Below are 21,288 nucleotides of genomic sequence, written 5' to 3'. Positions count from 1 at the left end.
AATTCACAGGCCATGCGATTATTGATAGAATGTGTACGGCCCTTAGTACACATGCGGGAGCCCATCCTGCGATAAAATCCTGACACTTTTTTGATTGTTGGCCATTCGCAAGGCGAATGAAAGCCAGCGTTTGAGGGTGGTAGCTAGCCGTGTCAGGAAAAACTGTAGGCGTGTCCAAGCATTTAAGGGGAAGTCGTGTGACATCAGATCCGGCCCCAAACAGCCTGTTTCTATCACAGCCACCGAGTAGGTCCTGAGCGTCTTGTGAATCGCAGGCCTGTGATATTTCCGCAACCTGCGCTAAGCCATTTACTGGCTTGCACAGGGGACGGGATTTTTAATTGTTTTAATTAACATTTTCTAAATAAGGTAAAAAAAGAGGATGAGTAGAGCGCTATTAAATGTAGAAGGGATCAATTGCCTATAAACAATTATTTATTGATAAAAACCATAAGTTTAATATTCAAATAAAATATATATGTGAACGTCAAAGATCAAATGAAAATTGGACATATAAAGGAATAGCAATAATACTTTTATGTGACTCCAGATTGTTCCTATGACACTCAGGGGCAGATTTATTAAGCTTGGTGAAGTGATAATGTGGCTGGTCTTTATCACCGGCCAATCAGCTCCTACCTGTGAAGTTACAGGCTTGGTTTAAAAAATGACAGGTAGGAGCTGATTGGCCGGTGATAAAGACCAGACACTTTATCACTTCACCGAGCTTAATAAATCTACCTCTCAGTCCTTTATATAGGTAATAGTCCCCACACTATCCGCTTAAGGTTCAGAGCACCATTGGAGTCCCTCTTCCTGGGGTATCTTGGAGTGCCGCTGGAGGATGTTAGGCTCCTGGAGTTGGAGACAACCTCACGATAATGCGCATACTGAGTCCAAGGATAAACAGGTGATAGTGTCCCGAAGAATTGGCAGATGGTGTTGTCCCATGTGGGTATCCGTGGAATGGTGGAGGGGGATGTGGGATATAAGGATTACAGCTGGTTCAATCTGGGAGTTTAGTTAGTAGTCTTCAAGTGTCCTTAGAGCTAAAAATTCAGTGGATTCTGGTGCGTTTCGTTGTAAAACAACTTTTTCAAACAACGAAACGCGTCGACCATTGTCATGCTGACAATGTTTGTCAATGTCAACTTTGTACATGTCAACCCTTTTGATGTCAACCTATTGACTGTTGACCTAGAAATTCGTCCAGATGTAATAACCTCCGAATTCCGCTGCTGTGTGGGATGTCGTCCAAACTTGGGTTTTTTTTTATTAATTTTTAAAAGAGGCAATCGGTTTACAAGGCCAAGCCATGCCTTATAAGTGATTGCCCCTTTAAAATCCGTTTGAGTCGGAAGGCATCCTGCACCTTTGCCGACCTCGGAGACTATTACAGTTGGTCGATTGTCAGCCATATGGATACTGTGTGCTGAGTGTAATAATGAGTTATAAGCCCGTAGTAGTGTTCATTCTAGCACCCTGCATCTTCCAAAACCTGTGCTGTTCCTTTTTCCTCCCTGGGGTGTTGCTCTCTGCTTTGGTGATTCTAGCACAGTATGGTCTGTATTTCAGCACTGATATGCAGAACAGACCTGTGTTGGAAGCACCACAGCAGAGAGCGACAATCCAGACGAAGAGGAACTGCATGGGTTATGGAAGATGCAGGGTGCTAGAATGAACACTATAGCATAGTTGCCTACCCTCCTGCATTCTGCAGGAGACTCCCTGAAATAACAGCAATCTCCCTCTCTCCCTCATTAGTCTAGTAATCTCCCTAATTACACCTATCCCGCATTACACTGTTACATTTTTGGGAAAAAAAGGAATGAGAGATAGATAAATTTACAGTGAAGAATCAGCACCATTTCCCAGCACTTTACCAAGTATAGTAGCTCTCACTAACTGCTTTAGGGCTCATCTACATTTGGATATTTCATTTTAAAAGATTCCTCTCAGATGTAGCAGTACACACCCACGCTTCTAGGTGCCACATTCACAATCTCCAGTGGTTTTTTTTTACGTATGGGCTGCAGAGCTGCAGCCCCCCCCCCCCCCCCCCCCCCCCCCCCCAGGTAAAATCCGCCACTGTAGTGAAGCCAAATGCAGTCTGTGAGACTGCACTGGCTTCACTGTGACTGGCACTGACTTCCTATTGGAAGTCCGACCTGTCAGTCACCCAAGGCAGTCCCATTGGGAGGTGTTCCCTCCCTCTGGGATGCCTCTATGGGCTGCTGCATGGCAGCCCATACAATCCAGGGTCTGCACATGCACAGTACATACAGCAATACTGTCCATGTGCTGGTTCCTATATTGTACAGGCTTCAGGACTGTGATTTCATCTCTAGGGCTGTTGCCGAAGCAGTCCATAGAAGCTGGCTACATGCGCAGTACAAATGTTGGTACTGGACATGCGCCAGTCCCGGTGCCTGTCATCAATTTACAAGCACTGGGAACAATGCAGCGGGGACCAGGAGGATCAGCGGTGGCAGGGGGGAGCCGGCATCACAGCCAGCGGCAGCCCCCCTCCTGCCATAAGGTAGGAGCCACCACTGATAATCTCTATTCACATTACAATATCTCCATATATGCAATTAGAGACGCCCTTTGGGTGGAGCTTGACACACCCCCTCATAAGGCACCGTGCAAAATTCTACTACCAACTGTAATCTCCCTGAAACTAGTTTTCAAAAGTAGGCAAGTATGCACTATAGTGATGCGGTGTGTGCTGAGTGTTATATAGTGATGCAGTGTGCACTGATAATGTAGTGACAGTGATGGCACTACGTGCAGATAGTGTCATGTCAGTGCTAGTGAGGAGCTATTAACGCATTGCTAGCATTGACATTATACCATCAGCACACAGTGCATCACTAACACTAGACATTACTCTGTCAGCACATAATGCCTACAGTGTATTTTTAATCATTCCACAGTGACCACACATTGGGAATAATACAGAACCTTTTCACACAATGGATTTGGGTCATGTTGACAGATGTTAACAGACATATTCCCCCTGTGATTTTTGTGCTAATTTGTTTTTTTTTGGCAGATTTATATCTACGTTTTTAAACACCTCAACATGGTCAACATAGGAGCAATTCTGTTATCTATTCTCTCCCTGGCTGTCCTCATTGTGACCACAGAGCTGAATGAGAAATTCAAAAATAAAATCCGATTTGTAATCCCCATTGACCTGGCATTGGTGAGTACTATTAATAGTTGTGTTACATCTTCACACCTTCTGCCTTCCACAATGTAAAGTATACTTCTGATGGAACTCATTGCGCACCTCTGTCTTGCACACACCTCTATGGTTACGCAATAAGCAACGGAATAAAGTGCTACATAGATACATTTCCACCCATAGCAAAGACAGTCCCACACTCAGTGGTAATATAAACCATGCCTGATGTTAAACCAAGCGTTATATTAGGGAGAAAGTGAAAGTTTACTTTGGAAGGGGTGGTAATAAAGGGGTACTTCTCAAGTGCAGGCCTCTGAATAGGAAAAACGTGATTGGAAGTTGAGTTTCCTAGAAAGTGGGAGTGGCTATTTTGTCCCTATTTAGCACGTATGTTGGATGTATGTTTTTTCATGATGATGCAAGTATTTCCCATCTGTCTGCCCAGGAAGATGGCTGCCAGAACGTGCAGGATGTGCACAGCACGTTCTTACTTTCACCCGGTAAGGTGGAAAATGGTGTCTCTCTGCAGGGTGCTGTCTGGGCAGTGACCCTGCAGTCCATCAGTCTTGCAACTGGGTGGTTGCATAGGTGACACACCACTCTGTACAGCCATGGTGACTTCTCCCTGACTTTACAAACAGCAGGTGACCCTCCTGAATTTTACCCACTTCCCTTGTTAAGTGTATGGGGCCCAATGATATGATTCCGGGTCAATATTCAACATCACAACCCCACTGCATCAACTTCAGGACCCCACTGCATGAACATCACAACCCTACTACAACAACATCACGATCCCCACTGCAGGAACATCATGACCCCACTGCATGAACATCACATCCCCACTGCTTGAACATCACAACCCCACTACAACAGCATCACCACCCCACTGCATCAACTTCACAACCCCACTGCATGAACATCACAACCCCACTGCATAAACTTCAGGACCCTACTGCATGAACTTCAAGGACCCTACTGCATGAACATCACAACCCCACTGCATCAACATCACGACCCCTCTGCATCAACATCACAACACCACTGCATCAACATCACCACCCCACTGCATCAACTTCACAACCCCACTGCATCAACTTCACGACCCCACTGCATCAACTTCACGACCCCACTGCATCAACATCACGATCCCACTGCATCAACATCACGACCCCACTGCATCAACATCACAAGACCACTGCATCAACTTCACGATCCCCACTGCAACAACATCACCACCCCACTGCATGAACATCCCAACCCCACTGCATGCACATCACAAGTCCACTGCATCAACTTCATGACCCCACTGCATCAACATCACCACCCCACTGCATCAACTTCAGGACCACACTGCATAAACTTCAGGACCCCACTGCATGATCTTCAGGACCCCCACTGCATCAACATCACGACCCCACTGCATCAACATCACGACCCCACTGCATCAACATCACAACACCACTGCATCAACTTCACGACCCCCACTGCAACAACATCACGACCCCAGTGCATGAACATCACAACCCCACTGCATGCACATCACAAGTCCACTGCATCAACTTCATGACCCCACTACATCAACATCACCACCCCACTGCATCAACTTCAGGACCACACTGCATAAACTTCAGGACCCCACTCAGGGCCGGATTAACAATGGGCCTGATGGAGCTATAGCTCCAGGCCCACTCTCCAAATAGGCCCATTTTGTAGCTGAGGGCCAGGGCTTTCCAACGAGCCCAGCCCCGTGTCGCTAGCCCCCCGGGAACCGGAGATACCGCCAGGCAAACCTGGAACGTTTTCCCCATAGGATAACATGGGACCCGCTAATTCCGACCTCCACCCGGTTCCAACGGCTGCCAGTTCCCCCTACAGCATCACAGAAGCTCCAGGTTCTCAGTCGAACCCAAATCGCTGGGCCTTCAATCTGATACCTGGTCCATATGGGTTCATGGGTTCTAGAGATATTGCAGGTAAAACTATTTTTTTTTCATTTCTGAAATGTAATTTCATGGCTGTTCATGTTGTTTGAGGACAGATTTCTCTGGAACCAAACGGCCCAGTTTCACGGGACCAAAATCATTCGAAGGCTACATGTAAATGAGTCAGTTGGTTCCGAAGATATAGCTGGTTGTTTAAAGGGGGGCGGGGGTGGTTTTCTCTCCCCCTCACACTAGAAAATGCAGGGACTAGGCTGGTGTAAAAGGGGCCATTCCGGGAATGTCCCTGCATGATCCTGGGACCATATTCCTGGGTAAATCCCTGCATTTTCTGGTGTGAAAGGGGTATTATTTCAAATAGCAGTGCTCTAAATACAGCCGGAAAGCTCCCTGCTCTCTGCCCGGCTGTCAATGGCTGTCATTTCTGCCCGACGGCGGCTGTCCCCCAGTTACCACAAGCATGTATTCCCCTTGGCAATGAGCATTTAATCCCACATGGCAATGAGCATGGAACCCCTGGCAATGAGCATGGAACCCTTGGCAATGAACATGGAACCCCTGGCAATGAACATGTAGGTAAACAACACTTATGAAGCATACATTTTAATAGGCATTATGGTGTTTGGCATAATACGTAATGGAGATTATGGTGTGCGTCTTAACATGTAATGGGCATTATGGTGTAAATTTTAAATGCGCGCCAATGCCCCTATTTATGAAGCATATTGTGCATCATTGCTCAATCTGTTTGGTATAGTGCAGGCCAGTCCAAATTATGGCCCTCCAGCTGTTGTGACTCTACAAGTCCCATCATGCATTGCCACAGTTTTGCTATTAGGGAATGCTAAAACTATGTCAAGGCATGCTGGGACGTGTAGTTTCACAACAGCTGGAGGGCCACTGTTTGGATATGCCTGGTGTAGCGTGTATTTTGGCTCAATCCATGTGGCAAAATGTGAATTTTGCCTTAATCTGTGTGGCATAACGCGAATTGTGACTCAGGGGTAGATTTATCATGCGACGCTGTGGGGCATATGTGCTGTCCCCGTGCACTAAAGCAGGGGATAGCGCATCTCCTAATCTATCATACCTGCGGTGCGGGTGTTCTAACGGTGGCGATGGGAGGGCGGGAACATAGCGCATGTACTATTTCTAGTACAGCGCTCACCATTGAAACCTAATTTATGAACGGTCAGCATCGCTGACCGTTCCGCCGCCTGCAGCTGTCGACTTCGACAGCTGCAAACGGCGATGCCCTATGCCTACAGCAGGGACAGCGCTGTCCCTGCTGCTGGCTCTGAGCTGCGCTGGGATCTCGCGTGAGTAGCGAGATCCCGGGCATGCGCAGTGAGCCAGCCGGGGGAGAAGCAGACAGTGCGTCAGTGTTAACTGACGCGCTGTCAGCTGGAGGGGACATCGCTGGAGGGGGAGTTAGCGCTCCCCCGCTTCGGCGACAAGATCTTAGTAGATCTTGTCGGTGTCCCCTCCTGCTTCGCCTCGCATGAGGTGAAGCAGGGAGTGTTATAGTGGCGCTCTTAGAGCCGCTATAATAAATCTACCCCCCAATCTGTGTGCCATAGTGTGAATTTTGGCTCATTCCATGTGGCATAATGTGTAAGAGGCAAGTACAGTATAAGGGGGTTACTATTGTGTTGCATGATTTGTATAAGGGGTATATGGTGTGGTAAACTTAGGTGACCACATAAAAGGTGCTGAAATGTCTGCCAAGTCTCAGCTTTCAGTATTTTTTTTATGACTGCAGTGCCGCTTTCTACGCAAGTAGCTTAGCACCTTTGGAGGGCACCCGCCAATACATCTCCCTGCATTTTTCCTATGCCGGCCCCCTGCCTTTTCCAGACATATATAATTAGTTGAAAGTATTTACACAAATAGAGACACACCCATAAGCAGACCACCCAACCCGAACACTGGTCATGCCTCCCCCCCCCCCACATTATTAGGTGCTGGCCACAACCCCTATTATTGTGCATAATATAGGCCCTTGATCATTCAGCTCCAGGCCCATTTAGACCTTAATCTGGCTCTGACCCCACTGCATGATCTTCAGGACCCCCACTGCATCAACATCACGACCTCACTGCATCAACATCACAACCCCACTGCATCAACATCACAACACCACTGCATCAACTTCACGACCCCCACTACAACAACATCACGACCCCACTGCAGGAACATCACTACACGCAGCCTTCTAGAGGGGAAGTCCAAAAAAACAAGGACCTATTTCTTTGGCCATTATCAGCTTTATTATAGACATCGTTAAAAGAAGGAATTATTCTATTAGACAAGATGTTCTGTTTCTTCCATAGATCATTGCAACCATCCTGGTGTGTTACTTTTCTGACATGAACCAAGCTTATGATGTGGACATTGTGGGACATATGCCAAAAGGGTAATTACTTTTTTTTTAGATCTAATAATTTGATTTAACATTAAGCAAATAAGCCACTTAATTTATTATTTGATGAGGAATCTGTGTGACTGATATTCATATCAAATGTTAAAATGAGACTTATTTATATATTTTATAGTTTGGAAACAAAGGAGAGAGCATATAGGCCCTTATTCAGATCTGATCGCAGTACAAATTTGTTCTCAAAATGCGCAAAACCATGTGCACTGCAGGTGGGGCAGATGTAACATGTGCAGCGAGTTAAATTTGGGTGGGGTTTGTTGAAACTGAAATCTAAAATGCAGTGTAACAATAATGCAGCCAGTATTTACCCTGCACAGAAACAAAATAACTCACACAGATCTAAATCTCTGCACATGTTACATCTGCCCCACCTGCAGTTAGCATGGTTTTGCCCTTTTTGAGAACAAATTTTTACTGCGATCAGATCTAAATAAGGGCCCTAATTTTGTGATGCCATGCAAATGTGTAAGCAGGTCAGCCCTGCTCCTGTTCTGACAGCAGGTCCCCAATCTGCATTAGACTCTGGGTAATGGGTGCACTTTGCAACCAAACCTTAGCTGCAAAAGCCCTACCCCTGCTCTCTCCGATTGGTCAGAGCTTATCAAGACTATAGAGAGATGCTACTGTAATCAGGGAGATCTGCCAGTCACTGATGCCAGATGATACATGGGGGTGGTGCTAACAAGAGGGGGCGGGGACACCTGTCTTACGTGCCCTAGGCTTCCCCAACTCGCCAGCCCTGCATAGTCTGACTATAGCAATTTACAGTAGAATCAGTTCCTCATTCCCTGGCTGATTTATTTGCTAGCAAAGAAATACTGTTGATGACATCTCTGTACCTTCATCATATCATTTCAGAATACCACTTCCGCGGAGTCCACCAATGGATATTATGAAATATGTTGTAGTGGAAGCATTCAGCGTGGCATTGGTTGGATACAGTGTGTCTATATGTCTTGCTTACAATTCAGCCAAAAGATTCAAATACCCTGTGTGTGAAAATCAGGTAGAATTATAATGATGTCTTGCAGATATGTATAATGTTATGTGATATTACAAAGTCTATAGACCAGTGGTGATATTGCCATGTTATCATACCATTTGCTTTTGAACAGTTATTTGATTTTGGTGAAATCAGTTTGTACAGTGTTTTTTAAAGACTATGGAACCTTTAAATACAGATTGGTGCCTTTAGTCCGGGCAGCTGCCATGTGTGAATGACCCATAACAGTTTTGTTGATATGCATAGGAATCCAATCATTCTAAGCTATATAGATTCAGTGTACAGATAATAAATAATAGCTCTGAAAGAATGGATATAAGTCATCTATAAATACTGTGTAAAGGTGGGCTGGAGCAAAAATAACCCTATTCCCGGTGCCGGCGCCACCACTAGGCAGATTTAGGCATTTGCCTGTGGGAGCTGCCCACTAGAGTGCGGTACTGAGTTGAAAAGAAGCATGAAAGCAGCTGTGCGGGGAGCAGGAAAGCAGCCGCCCGCCCATTGATCATACCAGCCGGCCTGGGGCACTGCCTTCAGGGAAAAGTAAGGTCTCTCCCCCACACTATCAGCACACCCTCCTGCCCCCAGCCATGAGTAGCACTCCCCACACACCCCGTGCGGCAGCCGTTGGTAGCTCCCTGTAAAGTAACTGTGGCTGCACCCCCTCCCCTTCGTGGAGCATGGGCAGCGGCTGACTAACGCCCCCCCCCCTCCCCGCACGTAAAGCAGGTCAGCGTTTTTAGGGAGCCTCCTTAGTACTCATCTAGGAACCCCCCAATTTTTACAAATAAAATTTCCTTGAACACTTATAATAAGATATTATTCAAACCCATTAAAAATACATTACATTTCTTTATACATCACAGATATAGCAGAATGATTTCGGATTGTATTCAGACTTCCTGGTTCCATATGGGTACAAAATTGACTGCATCCACTTTGTATAACATCACCCAATGCGTTTTGTCACATAGGAATTCTTCAGGGGTATCTTAAAAAAATAATTGAAATGTCTTGGATTTATACAAATATATAACAAATGTATGCAGCCTTAATTGTTCACAATCAACATTTACAATACTTAGTAAAAAAAAAAACTAAGTAAAGCATTATATGGATTGGACTGAAAGCTTCACATAAATTAACAATAGGACAAAAATCTTTTTTTTTTTTTTAAACAGTGTATAAGTTATATTGGCCAATTTCAGGGCTTTTTTTTTAATAAAGTGACTCCCCAGTCTCCTGGTTGTTTTTTAGACACACATTTGTCTAACCTATTGTCCACATACGCTCAGTGGCCAAATTATTATGACCGCTTGACACTTATACGCAGATCCGCCTTAACTTCACGTTGTTGCCGCTAGAGGGCGAGATAGCTATAAAAAGGGAATGCAGGACAAGTGAAGCATCAATTGCACTGTGTTGCTTGCGAAGAAATGGGCAAAAAACGTGATTTAACTGAGTTTGAACGCAGGATTACTGTAGGCGCTGGAACCTTCGGAACCAGTATCAGCAAAACGGCTGCACTTGTGAAGTGTTCGAGAGCAGCAGTTATTAATGTTTACAGAGAGTGGACTACCAAGCAGAAAATCGGGTCTCAACATCAGGCTTGTGGTCGTCACAGGCTACTGAATGCTTAATCTGAAAGGAGACTTGCCAGAGTTGTCCTGTCCAACAGAAGAGCAACAGTACGTCAAATTGCGGGGAATGTTAATCAAGGAAAAACTGTGAAGGTCTCTGACCGAACTGCTCACCGCACATTACACTGTATAGGCTATGGAAGCCGACGACCTGTTCGAAAGCCTCTACTGTCTGCCTTGAACAAGAGCAGACGTCTCCAGTTCACAAAGGAGCACAAGGATTGGACAGTAGATGACTGGAAAAGGGTCATGTGGTCCGATGAATTGCGTTTTCAATTACACCATGCAGATGGCTACACCATGCAGATGGCAGGGTGCGAATATGGAGAAAACAGCACGAAAGCCTGGACCCCAACTGCATTGCCACAACACTTCAAGCTGGTGGAGGCCATATTATGGTTTAGGGCAGTGTTTTTCAACCTTTTTACCTTGCGGCACACTAAATAAGATTTTAAAATGGCCAAGGCACACCATGAGATCCCCACAGGGCAAAATACATTGGCCCCCACAGGAAAAAAAACAAACCTATTGGCCCCCATATAAATAAAAAATCACACTGGTCTCCACAGGTAACACAAATAAAATACATTGGCCCTTTACATGAAAAGAAGAGACCAGTAAATAAAAGTTGAACTGGTGGTGGCTATAAACTGGTTTGGGCATCTCTAGATCTGGGGGCACACTTGGGAACAGCTCAAGGCACACTAGTGTGCCACGGCACAGTGGTTGAAAAACACTGGTTTAGGGGATGTTTTCTTTGCATTGTATGGTTCCTTTGATTCCTGTGGAACAACGTCTGAATGGCCAAGGGTATTTGAGTGTTATCGCAGATCAAGTACATCCTGTTATGTTAATGGTGTACCCTGCCAGGGATGGATACTTCCAGCAGGACAGTGCTCCCTGTCATAAATCTGGCATTGTCCGCGGATGGTTCGAAGAGCATGACCGAGACTTTACCTTGCTTAGTTGGCCTGCACAATCACCAGATCTCAATCCAATTGAGAATCCGTAGGAGGAGATCGAACGGGCCATCAGGCAGCTGGATCCAGTACCATCAAATCTTAAGGAATTGGTGCAGTTCATCGGATATGGTCTCAAATTCCTCATACCACCTACCAACATCTCATAGAGTCCATGCCAAGAAGAATCCATGCAGTATCAAGGGCAAAAGGTGGTCCAACATTGAGGAGGTGGTCATAATAATTTGGCCACTCAGTGTGTATGCAGTGTAATCTGCTGACACGATAGAACACTGACTTTCCCATATTTGCTGCAGTATTTCACTATACTCCAGCATACTATAGTCATAGGACACCTATTAACAACATGTATAAATCACCATTAGTGATCTAATGAACTAGAATTATATTGGATTACTTTCCTTGAACATACTTATAATGCAATAACACATTATACCAGCTCCAATGGATATCCTTATTTAGCGGTGTATTCTGGGATGGCTTCCTTCCTCCCTAATTAAACCGTATTTTACTTTAAGTGAATAGCTTGATAGTGTGGTACAATTCATTTTGGGCAATATATAACTGAAGTGAATAGCAGTTTATTTAAGTATATAACTTAGTAATAGTTCAGTTAATTTTATAAAATAAAATACTTACATTAATAACAGATTACTTACGTGTAACACTAAAGCTTGGTACACATCACGGTAGATATATCAATTGATCGGGAGATATATTTCTAGACGGATCGGTAGCATGTTCTCCACACACACTGCCCGATCCGCCTGGACAGACATCACAATTCAAATGCGTACGCCCATTGAGCTGTCGATCACCATCGGCTCCCGCAGCGGGTGTATGTATGTTCAGCGAGTCGCCCTTACACACAGACCGATACGCCAATATATGTATTATGTTCTATTGGTAATTTAGGTGGTGTTGCTGTCTAATTTATATAATTATTTTCTTTACTTAGTTTTCCTACTAAGCCAGATGTATCAATCTTTAAAAAGTGATTAAATGTAGAGTGATAAACAACCAGCCAATCAGCTCCTAGCTGTCATGGCACAGGCTGGGTTTGAAAAATGACAGATATGAGCTGGTTGGCTGGCTGTTTACCAATCTCCATTTTATAATTTTTGAAGCTTAGTACATCTGGCCACAAGTATTGTACCCGTTTGCCGACTAGGGATATAGTAATTGGGTCACCAGCATGATGATCGACAGTCTTTAGCTCGACATGGGTTAGGTTGACAGGGTCATTAGGTCAACAAGGTTATTAGGTCGACAGGTGGTATTTCATACCCTACCGTCCACTAGGGTGTTCTGGGAGAATAAAATAGTGTGCCGAGAGTAGCGAGGCACCGTGCCCGAAGCATGGCAAGTGCAGCGAGCCATGTGAGGGGACGCGGTGCTACCTTTCTGTGTCCATGTCAACTGCGTTGACATTTGGGACAAAAAAATTGAAAAAAAAACCCCATGTCGACCTTTTGACTGTCTACCGAATGACCCTGTCGACCTTATGACCCTGTCGACCTAACCCATGTCAACCTAGACTCATGTTGACCTACACTCATGTCAACCTAAATGCATGTCGACCTAATGGTGTCGACCTAATGACTGTCGACCAACATTGTGGTGACCTAATGATCCACACCCGCGGACTGTTATGACTGCATATTTTTGTTACATCTTTGAATAACTCTGAGAGGTTGATTTTCATTTTTAAGACACCCCTTGTGTGATGAAACGGCTAATAATTGTGTATCCATAAGGGACCTGCAAGTCTGAGACAACATGAAATCATTATCCTACAGTATATCTGTGATGTACACAGAACCATTTGAATGTGTTTTTAACCCCTTCCCGACATTTGACGTACATTTACGTCATGGTCGGGAAGCACTTCCCGACACATGGCGTAAATGTACGTCATGGATTTAAACTGTCACCGCGTCTATAGACGCGGTGACAGTTTCAACATGTCTGCTGTCCCTGACAGCAGACATGTCCGTGCATGCCCAGGGGGGGCTGCGATGCCGCCCCCCCGTCGGCGATCGCTGTGATTGGCTGTTCAGTGTGAACAGCCATTCACAGCGTTTTCCTGTGTCACCGGCGAATAACGTTCGCCGGTGACACGGGATCAGAGGTGATTGGTGCTGTAAAGTACAGCACCAATCACCGCGGGGTGTAAGGGTGACACTGGTGTCACCCCACCTCACCCCGCCCGCCCCCAAAGGCCGTGATTGGTCCGTCGGACCGACGGACCAATCACAGCCAAGGAGGGGGATTTAAACTAACGGTGACTGCACTGCAGACGCCATTCCGGTCTGGAATAGCGTGCAGTGCGGTCACCGTACCCCCCTGCCGCCATACTGACCAGAACCTTGCTCCATACTTGCTCCATACTTACCTGATCGCTGCTTCATCACTGCTTCCTGGATCCTGTTGCTACTTGTGCCTTCCTGTGAAATTGTGCTGCTGCAGTGTACTAGCTAGATAGAGAGATAGATAGAGAGATAGAGAGAGATAGAGAGATAGAGAGAGATAGAGAGAGATAGAGAGAGATAGAGAGAGAGATAGTGTCAGAGAGTGCTATATTTTGTGCTGCTGCAGTGTGATATAGTTATAGATAGAGAGAGAGAGATAGAGAGAGAGAGATAGATAGAGATGCCTAGTGACATAGTGCTATATTTTGTGCTGCTGCAGTGTAATAGTTATAGAGAGATAGAGAGAGATAGAGAGAGAGAGATAGAGAGAGATAGTGACAGATTGTGCTATATATTTTTTATATAACTGACTGCTGCCCCCTCCTTTTGTGCTGATCAGTATAAATTAACTGATCAGCAACTTTTTGGGGGCGCAGGTTTTTTTTTATATATAGATATACCTGTCAGTGCTGCTGCTGCAGTGTCATAGAGTGATAGATAGTGAGAGATAGAGAGATAGAGAGAGATAGTGACAGAGAGTGATAGAGAGTGCTAAATTTTGTGTCTGCTGCCCCCGCCTTTTGTGCTGATCACTATATCTGAGGTGATCAGCAACTTTTTTGGGGGTACAGAGGTTTTTTTTTTTTTATATATACCTGTCAGTTGCACCAAAGGTTGTGCACCTGCTGCACCTCACTGGTAATCAGTGTCGCATCACTGATCACCTTTTTTTTTTGTGTGTGTGCTGTGGGGTCTTTTTTTAATTTTTTTTTTACACACACTGTGATTTTGTGGGTGTCCTGTGGCCGCTGTGCGCTGATCAGTGACGTACATCACTGATCATCTTTTTCGGCACAGGGTTGATCTATTTTTTTTTTTTTTTTGATCAAATTCCTGTTGCCTTTGAGCGCTGTTCAGTGACAGACGTTACTGACCAACATCTGTGCTCAATTTTTGGCGCAGGACCTTTTTTTTTTTTTTAACCCCTTAAATTTTTTATTTTTAACCCCTTCATTTTTTTTTTTTTTATTGGTATAAAGTATTTTTTTTTTTCTGCACCACATACACACTACACACTACATACCCCCCGGATTGAAATAAAGTTTGTACCCCCCCCTACACTATACACGTGTTGAAACATTTCACTACCAGTAACACAAAAATAAAAATGGCATCCCAAATGTCCTCCCAAATGTCCTCCCAGTCATCCAGGAGAATGTATTCAGTGGAGGAGGCATATGCCATGCTTGCTTCTGACTCTGACACAGCCAGTGATGCAAGCGGGGAATTTGAAGGATTTGCCTTAAGCTCCTCTTCCTCCTCTGGTGATGAGGGACCCCCTCAAAGACGCCCCCGTAGAGCAGCTGAGACCCCCCCCCCCAATAATTGATCTCGTATGGACCCCACCACCAGACAATTTTGAGCCCCAGGTTCCTGAGTTTTTGGCCATGCCAGGAATCCAATTTGATTCCACAGGTCTCAGAGAAATTGACTTTTTCAAATTATTTTTCTCTGATGATTTTATAAATTTAATGGTGGACCAAACTAATTTATATGCCCAGCAGTTTATTGCTCAAAACCCCACGTCATCATTTGCTAGGTGGACCCCTGTAGATGCAGTAGAGATGATGACGTTTTGGGGTCTGGTGTTTCATATGGGCATAGTAAAAAAGCCAGAAATTAGGCAATATTGGAGTACAGATGTTCTGTACAGTACTCCATTTTACCGTATGGCCATGACCCGGACTCGATTTGAGACAATTCTTAAATGTATACATTACACCGATAATGCACAGTGCCCACCCAGAGATGATCCCACCTTTGACCGGCTATTCAAAGTCAGGCCGGTCATTGATCATTTCAGTGCCAAATTTGAAGAGGTGTACATCCCTGAAAAATTTATTTGTATCGACGAGTCCCTTATACATTTTAAAGGAAGGGTTAAATTCCGCCAGTACCTTACCAGTAAGAGGGCAAGGTATGGCATAAAAATGTATAAACTGTGTGAAAGCACCTCAGGGTACACCCACAGGTTTAGGGTTTATGAAGGGAAGGATTCAAGAATTGAACCGCCAGAATGCCCCCCCTCCCTCGTAGGTGTTAGTGGGAAAATTGTCTGGGATTTAGTGCACCCCTTCCTGGATAAAGGTTATCACCTCTATGTGGATAACTTTTACACCAGCATCCCCCTGTTTAAGGCCCTTGGTTCAAGAGGTACAGCAGCTTGCGGTACTGTGCGCAAGAACCAAAGAGGCCTCCCAAAAACGCACATTGCCCAAGTAATGAGAAGGGGTGAAAGCAGGGGAATATGCAACGAAAATATGTTGTTGGTCAAATATAAGGACAAGAGGGATGTCCTTATACTGACAACAATTCACGGAGACAGTACCACCTCCATCCCTGTACGAGGTACCAGTACCCACACCTCCAAACCTAATTGTATCCTGGATTACAATAGGTACATGGGCGGAGTTGATCTTTCAGATCAGGTACTGAAGCCGTACAGTGCCCTGCGGAAAACAAAAATCTGGTACAAGAAGGTGGCCGTGTATATCATCCAGATGGCACTGTATAACGCTTACGTGCTATTCCGTTCTACCGGCCAGAGGGGGACATTTATGCACTTTCAAGAGGAAGTCATAAAGGGCCTAATATTTGGGAACCAGCAGGCAGAGGGCCCCAGTACTTCAAGTACTGGTCCCCGTATTGTACCAGGGCAGCATTTTCCTGATGAAATCCCCTCCACTGGAAAAAAGGGCAGGACACAAAAAAGGTGCAAAGTTTGCTATAAAAAGGGAATAAGAAAGCAAACTATTTTCCAGTGTGACACTTGCCCCGACAAACCCGGCCTATGTATAAAGGAGTGTTTTAAAATATACCACACATCTATGGAATATTAGGTTCATAATTTCACCGTGCTTCGGGGGTCTTGCTAATGCCACATAGCACCCACCATTCATTCCACCAGAATCTGAGCCGCAAAATCCAAAAATCACTCCTTCCCTTCTGAGTCCTGCCATGCACCCAACTGGTATTTTTTGGTCACATGTGAGGCATTGCCGTACTTGGGAGAAATTGGGGCACAGATTTTGGGGTGCTTTTTCTCCTTCATTCCTTGTGAAAATGAAAAATTTTGAGCCAGAACTGCATTTTTGTGTAAAAAAATGTAATTTTTCATGTTCACTGCCCACTTGTATCAAAATTGGTGAAACCCCTGGGGGTTTGAAATGTACACTATACCCCTAGATGAATTCCCTGAGGGGTGTAGTTTGCAAAATGGGGTGACTTGTGGGGGGGTTCCACTGTATTGGTGCAACATAGCACCCACCATTCATTCCACCAAAATCTGTGCTGCAAAATCCAAAAATCACTCCTTCCCTTGTGAGTCCTGCCATGCACCCAACTGGTACTTTTTGGTCACATGTGAGGCATTGCCGTACTTGGGAGAAATTGGGGCACATATTTTGGGGTGCTTTGTCTCCTTCATACCTTGTGAAAATTAAAAATTTTGAGCCAGAACTGCATTTTTGTGTAAAAAAATGTAATTTTTCATGTTCACTGCCCACTTGTATCAAAATTGGTGAAACCCCTGGGGGTTTGAAATGTACACTATACCCCTAGATGAATTCCCTGAGGGGTGTAGTTTGCAAAATGGGGTCACTTGTGGGGGGGTTCCACTGTATTGGTGCTTTGGGGGTCTTGCTAATGCGACATAGCACCCACCATCATTCCACCAGAATTTGTGCTGCAAAATCCAAATATCACTCCTTCCCTTCTGAGTCCTGCCACTTTTTGGTCACACATGAGGCATTGCCGTACTCGGGAGAAATTGGGGCACAGATTTTGGGGTGCTTTTTCTCCTTCATTCCTTGTGAAAATGAAAAATTTTGAGCCAGAACTGCATTTTTGTGTAAAAAAATGTAATTTTTCATGTTCACTGCCCACTTGTATCAAAATTGGTGAAACCCCTGGGGGTTTGAAATGTACACTATACCCCTAGATGAATTCCCTGAGGGGTGTAGTTTGCAAAATGGGGTGACTTGTGGGGGGGTTCCACTGTATTGGTGCAACATAGCACCCACCATTCATTCCACCAAAATCTGTGCTGCAAAATCCAAAAATCACTCCTTCCCTTCTGAGTCCTGCCATGCACCCAACTGGTACTTTTTGGTCACATGTGAGGCATTGCCGTACTTGGGAGAAATTGGGGCACATATTTTGGGGTGCTTTGTCTCCTTCATACCTTGTGAAAATTAAAAATTTTGAGCCAGAACTGCATTTTTGTGTAAAAAAATGTAATTTTTCATGTTCACTGCCCACTTGTATCAAAATTGGTGAAACCCCTGGGGGTTTGAAATGTACACTATACCCCTAGATGAATTCCCTGAGGGGTGTAGTTTGCAAAATGGGGTCACTTGTGGGGGGGTTCCACTGTCTTGGTGCTTGGGGGGTCTTGCTAATGCGACATAGCACCCACCAAAATTCCACCAGAATCTGAGCTGTAAAATCCAAAAATCACTCCTTCCCTTCTGAGTCCTGCCATGCACCCAACTGGTATTTTTTGGTCACATGTGAGGCATTGCCGTACTCGGGAGAAATTGGGGCACAGATTTTGGGGTGCTTTTTCTCCTTCATTCCTTGTGAAAATGAAAAATTTTGAGCCAGAACTGCATTTTTGTGTAAAAAAATGTAATTTTTCATGTTCACTGCCCACTTGTATCAAAATTGGTGAAACCCCTGGGGGTTTGAAATGTACACTATACCCCTAGATGAATTCCCTGAGGGGTGTCGTTTGCAAAATGGGGTCACTTGTGGGGGGGTTCCACTGTATTGGTGCTTGGGGGGTCTTGCTAATGCGACATAGCACCCACCAAAATACCACCAGAATCTGAGCTGCAAAATCCAAAAATCACTCCTTCCCTTCTTAGTCCTGCCATGCACCCAACTGGTATTTTTTGGTCACATGTAAGGCATTGCCGTACTCGGGAGAAATTGGGGCACAGATTTTGGGGTGCTTTTTCTCCTTCATTCCTTGTGAAAATGAAAAATATTGAGCCAGAACTGCATTTTTGTGTAAAAAAATGTAATTTTTCATGTTCACTGCCCACTTGTATCAAAATTGGTGAAACCCCTGGGGGTTTGAAATGTACACTATACCCCTAGATGAATTCCCTGAGGGGTGTAGTTTGCAAAATGGGGTGACTTGTGGGGGGGTTCCACTGTATTGGTGCAACATAGCACCCACCATTCATTCCACCAAAATCTGTGCTGCAAAATCCAAAAATCACTCCTTCCCTTCTGAGTCCTGCCATGCACCCAACTGGTACTTTTTGGTCACATGTGAGGCATTGCCGTACTCGGGAGAAATTGGGGCACAGATTTTGGGGTGCTTTTTCTCCTTCATACCTTCTGAAAATGAAAAATTTTGAGCCAGAACTGCATTTTTGTGTAAAAAAATGTAATTTTTCATTTTCACTGCCCACTTGTATCAAAATTGGTGAAACCCCTGGGGGTTTGAAATGTACACTATACCCCTAGATGAATTCCCTGAGGGGTGTAGTTTGCAAAATGGGGTCACTTGTGGGGGGGTTCCACTGTCTTGGTGCTTGGGGGGTCTTGCTAATGCGACATAGCACCCACCAAAATTCCACCAGAATCTGAGCTGCAAAATCCAAAAATCACTCCTTCCCTTCTGAGTCCTGCCATGCACCCAACTGGTATTTTTTGGTCACATGTGAGGCATTGCCGTACTCGGGAGAAATTGGGGCACAGATTTTGGGGTGCTTTTTCTCCTTCATTCCTTGTGAAAATGAAAAATTTTGAGCCAGAACTGCATTTTTGTGTAAAAAAATGTAATTTTTCATGTTCACTGCCCACTTGTATCAAAATTGGTGAAACCCCTGGGGGTTTGAAATGTACACTATACCCCTAGATGAATTCCCTGAGGGGTATAGTTTGCAAAATGGGGTCACTTGTGGGGGGGTTCCACTGTATTGGTGCTTGGGGGGTCTTGCTAATGCGACATAGCACCCACCAAAATTCCACCAGAATCTGAGCTGCAAAATCCAAAAATCACTCCTTCCCTTCTGAGTCCTGTCATGCACCCAACTGGTATTTTTTGGTCACATGTGAGGCATTGCCGTACTCGGGAGAAATTGGGGCACAGATTTTGGGGTGCTTTTTCTCCTTCATTCCTTGTGAAAATGAAAAATATTGAGCCAGAACTGCATTTTTGTGTAAAAAAATGTAATTTTTCATGTTCACTGCCCACTTGTATCAAAATTGGTGAAACCCCTGGGGGTTTGAAATGTACACTATACCCCTAGATGAATTCCCTGAGGGGTGTAGTTTGCAAAATGGGGTGACTTGTGGGGGGGTTCCACTGTATTGGTGCAACATAGCACCCACCATTCATTCCACCAAAATCTGTGCTGCAAAATCCAAAAATCACTCCTTCCCTTCTGAGTCCTGCCATGCACCCAACTGGTACTTTTTGGTCACATGTGAGGCATTGCCGTACTCGGGAGAAATTGGGGCACAGATTTTGGGGTGCTTTTTCTCCTTCATACCTTCTGAAAATGAAAAATTTTGAGCCAGAACTGCATTTTTGTGTAAAAAAAATGTAATTTTTCATTTTCACTGCCCACTTGTATCAAAATTGGTGAAACCCCTGGGGGTTTAAAATGTACACTATACCCCTAGATGAATTCCCTGAGGGGTGTAGTTTGCAAAATGGGGTCACTTGTGGGGGGGTTCCACTGTATTGGTGCTTGGGGGGTCTTGCTAATGCGACATAGCACCCACCAAAATTCCACCAGAATCTGAGCTGCAAAATCCAAAAATCACTCCTTCCCTTCTGAGTCCTGCCATGCACCCAACTGGTATTTTTTGGTCACATGTGAGGCATTGCCGTACTCGGTAGAAATTGGGGCACAGATTTTGGGGGGCTTTGTCTCCTTCATTCCTTGTGAAAATGAAAAATTTTGAGCCAGAACTGCATTTTTGTGTAAAAAATTTAATTTTTCATTTTCACTGCCCAGTTGGACCACAATTGGTGAAACCCCTGGGGGTTTGAAATGTACACTATACCCCTAGATGAATTCCCTGAGGGGTGTAGTTTGCAAAATGGGGTCACTTGTGGGGGGGTTCCTAAATTTTAGCATCTTATGGTGCCTAGAAACCTACATGGTGCCTAAAAAATAATCTCATAAAAAGGAGGCTCCAAAATCAAGTAGGTGCTCCTTCTATTATGAAGCCTGTGGTTTGGTCAACGTGCACACTAGGGCCACATATAGGATATTTATGAAAACAAAAGATTTGGGGGAATCAATTTTTAGTCACATTTCTCTAGTAAAATGTACTGTGTTCCTTAGAAAAATGTATTAAAATTGCAAATCTGCAAAAAAAATGAAATTTTGAAATTTAACCTACACTTTGTTTTAATTCCTGTGAAACACCTAAAGGGTTAACAAACTTCCAAAATGCTGTTTTGAATACTGTGAGGGGTGCAGTTTTTGAAATGGCATCATTTATGGGGGTGTCTCACATACAAGTCCCTCAAAGTCACATCAGAACTGAACTGGTCCCTAAAAAAATCAGTGTTTGAAATTTTCTTGAAAATTTGAGAATTTGCTATTCATATTGTAAGCCTCCTAGTGTCCAAAAAAATTAAAAGGAAGTT

The 21,288-nt window shown here is 44.6% G+C and overlaps 1 protein-coding gene across 2 annotated transcripts in view; it reads left to right on the top strand.

The window, feature by feature from the left end:
- The window catches only part of SLC26A7 (solute carrier family 26 member 7), a 94,007-nt gene that overhangs the window by 42,216 nt on the left and 30,503 nt on the right, over positions 1 to 21,288 (top strand). For both annotated transcript variants that reach the window (XM_083187075.1, XM_083187074.1), the window contains exons 5-7: positions 3,056 to 3,208; positions 7,467 to 7,549; positions 8,432 to 8,579. In XM_083187075.1, coding sequence (XP_083043201.1) covers positions 3,056 to 3,208; positions 7,467 to 7,549; positions 8,432 to 8,579 — 384 coding nt within the window. The remainder of the gene's footprint in view (positions 1 to 3,055; positions 3,209 to 7,466; positions 7,550 to 8,431; positions 8,580 to 21,288) is intronic.

The sequence above is a fragment of the Crinia signifera genome, chromosome 5, assembly GCF_055691185.1.
Source record: "Crinia signifera chromosome 5, ASM5569118v1, whole genome shotgun sequence".
Classification (NCBI taxonomy): Eukaryota; Metazoa; Chordata; class Amphibia; order Anura; family Myobatrachidae; genus Crinia; species Crinia signifera.
The sequence above is the reverse complement of the archived record's forward strand: the minus strand, read 5'-3'. Positions and strand labels throughout refer to the sequence as shown.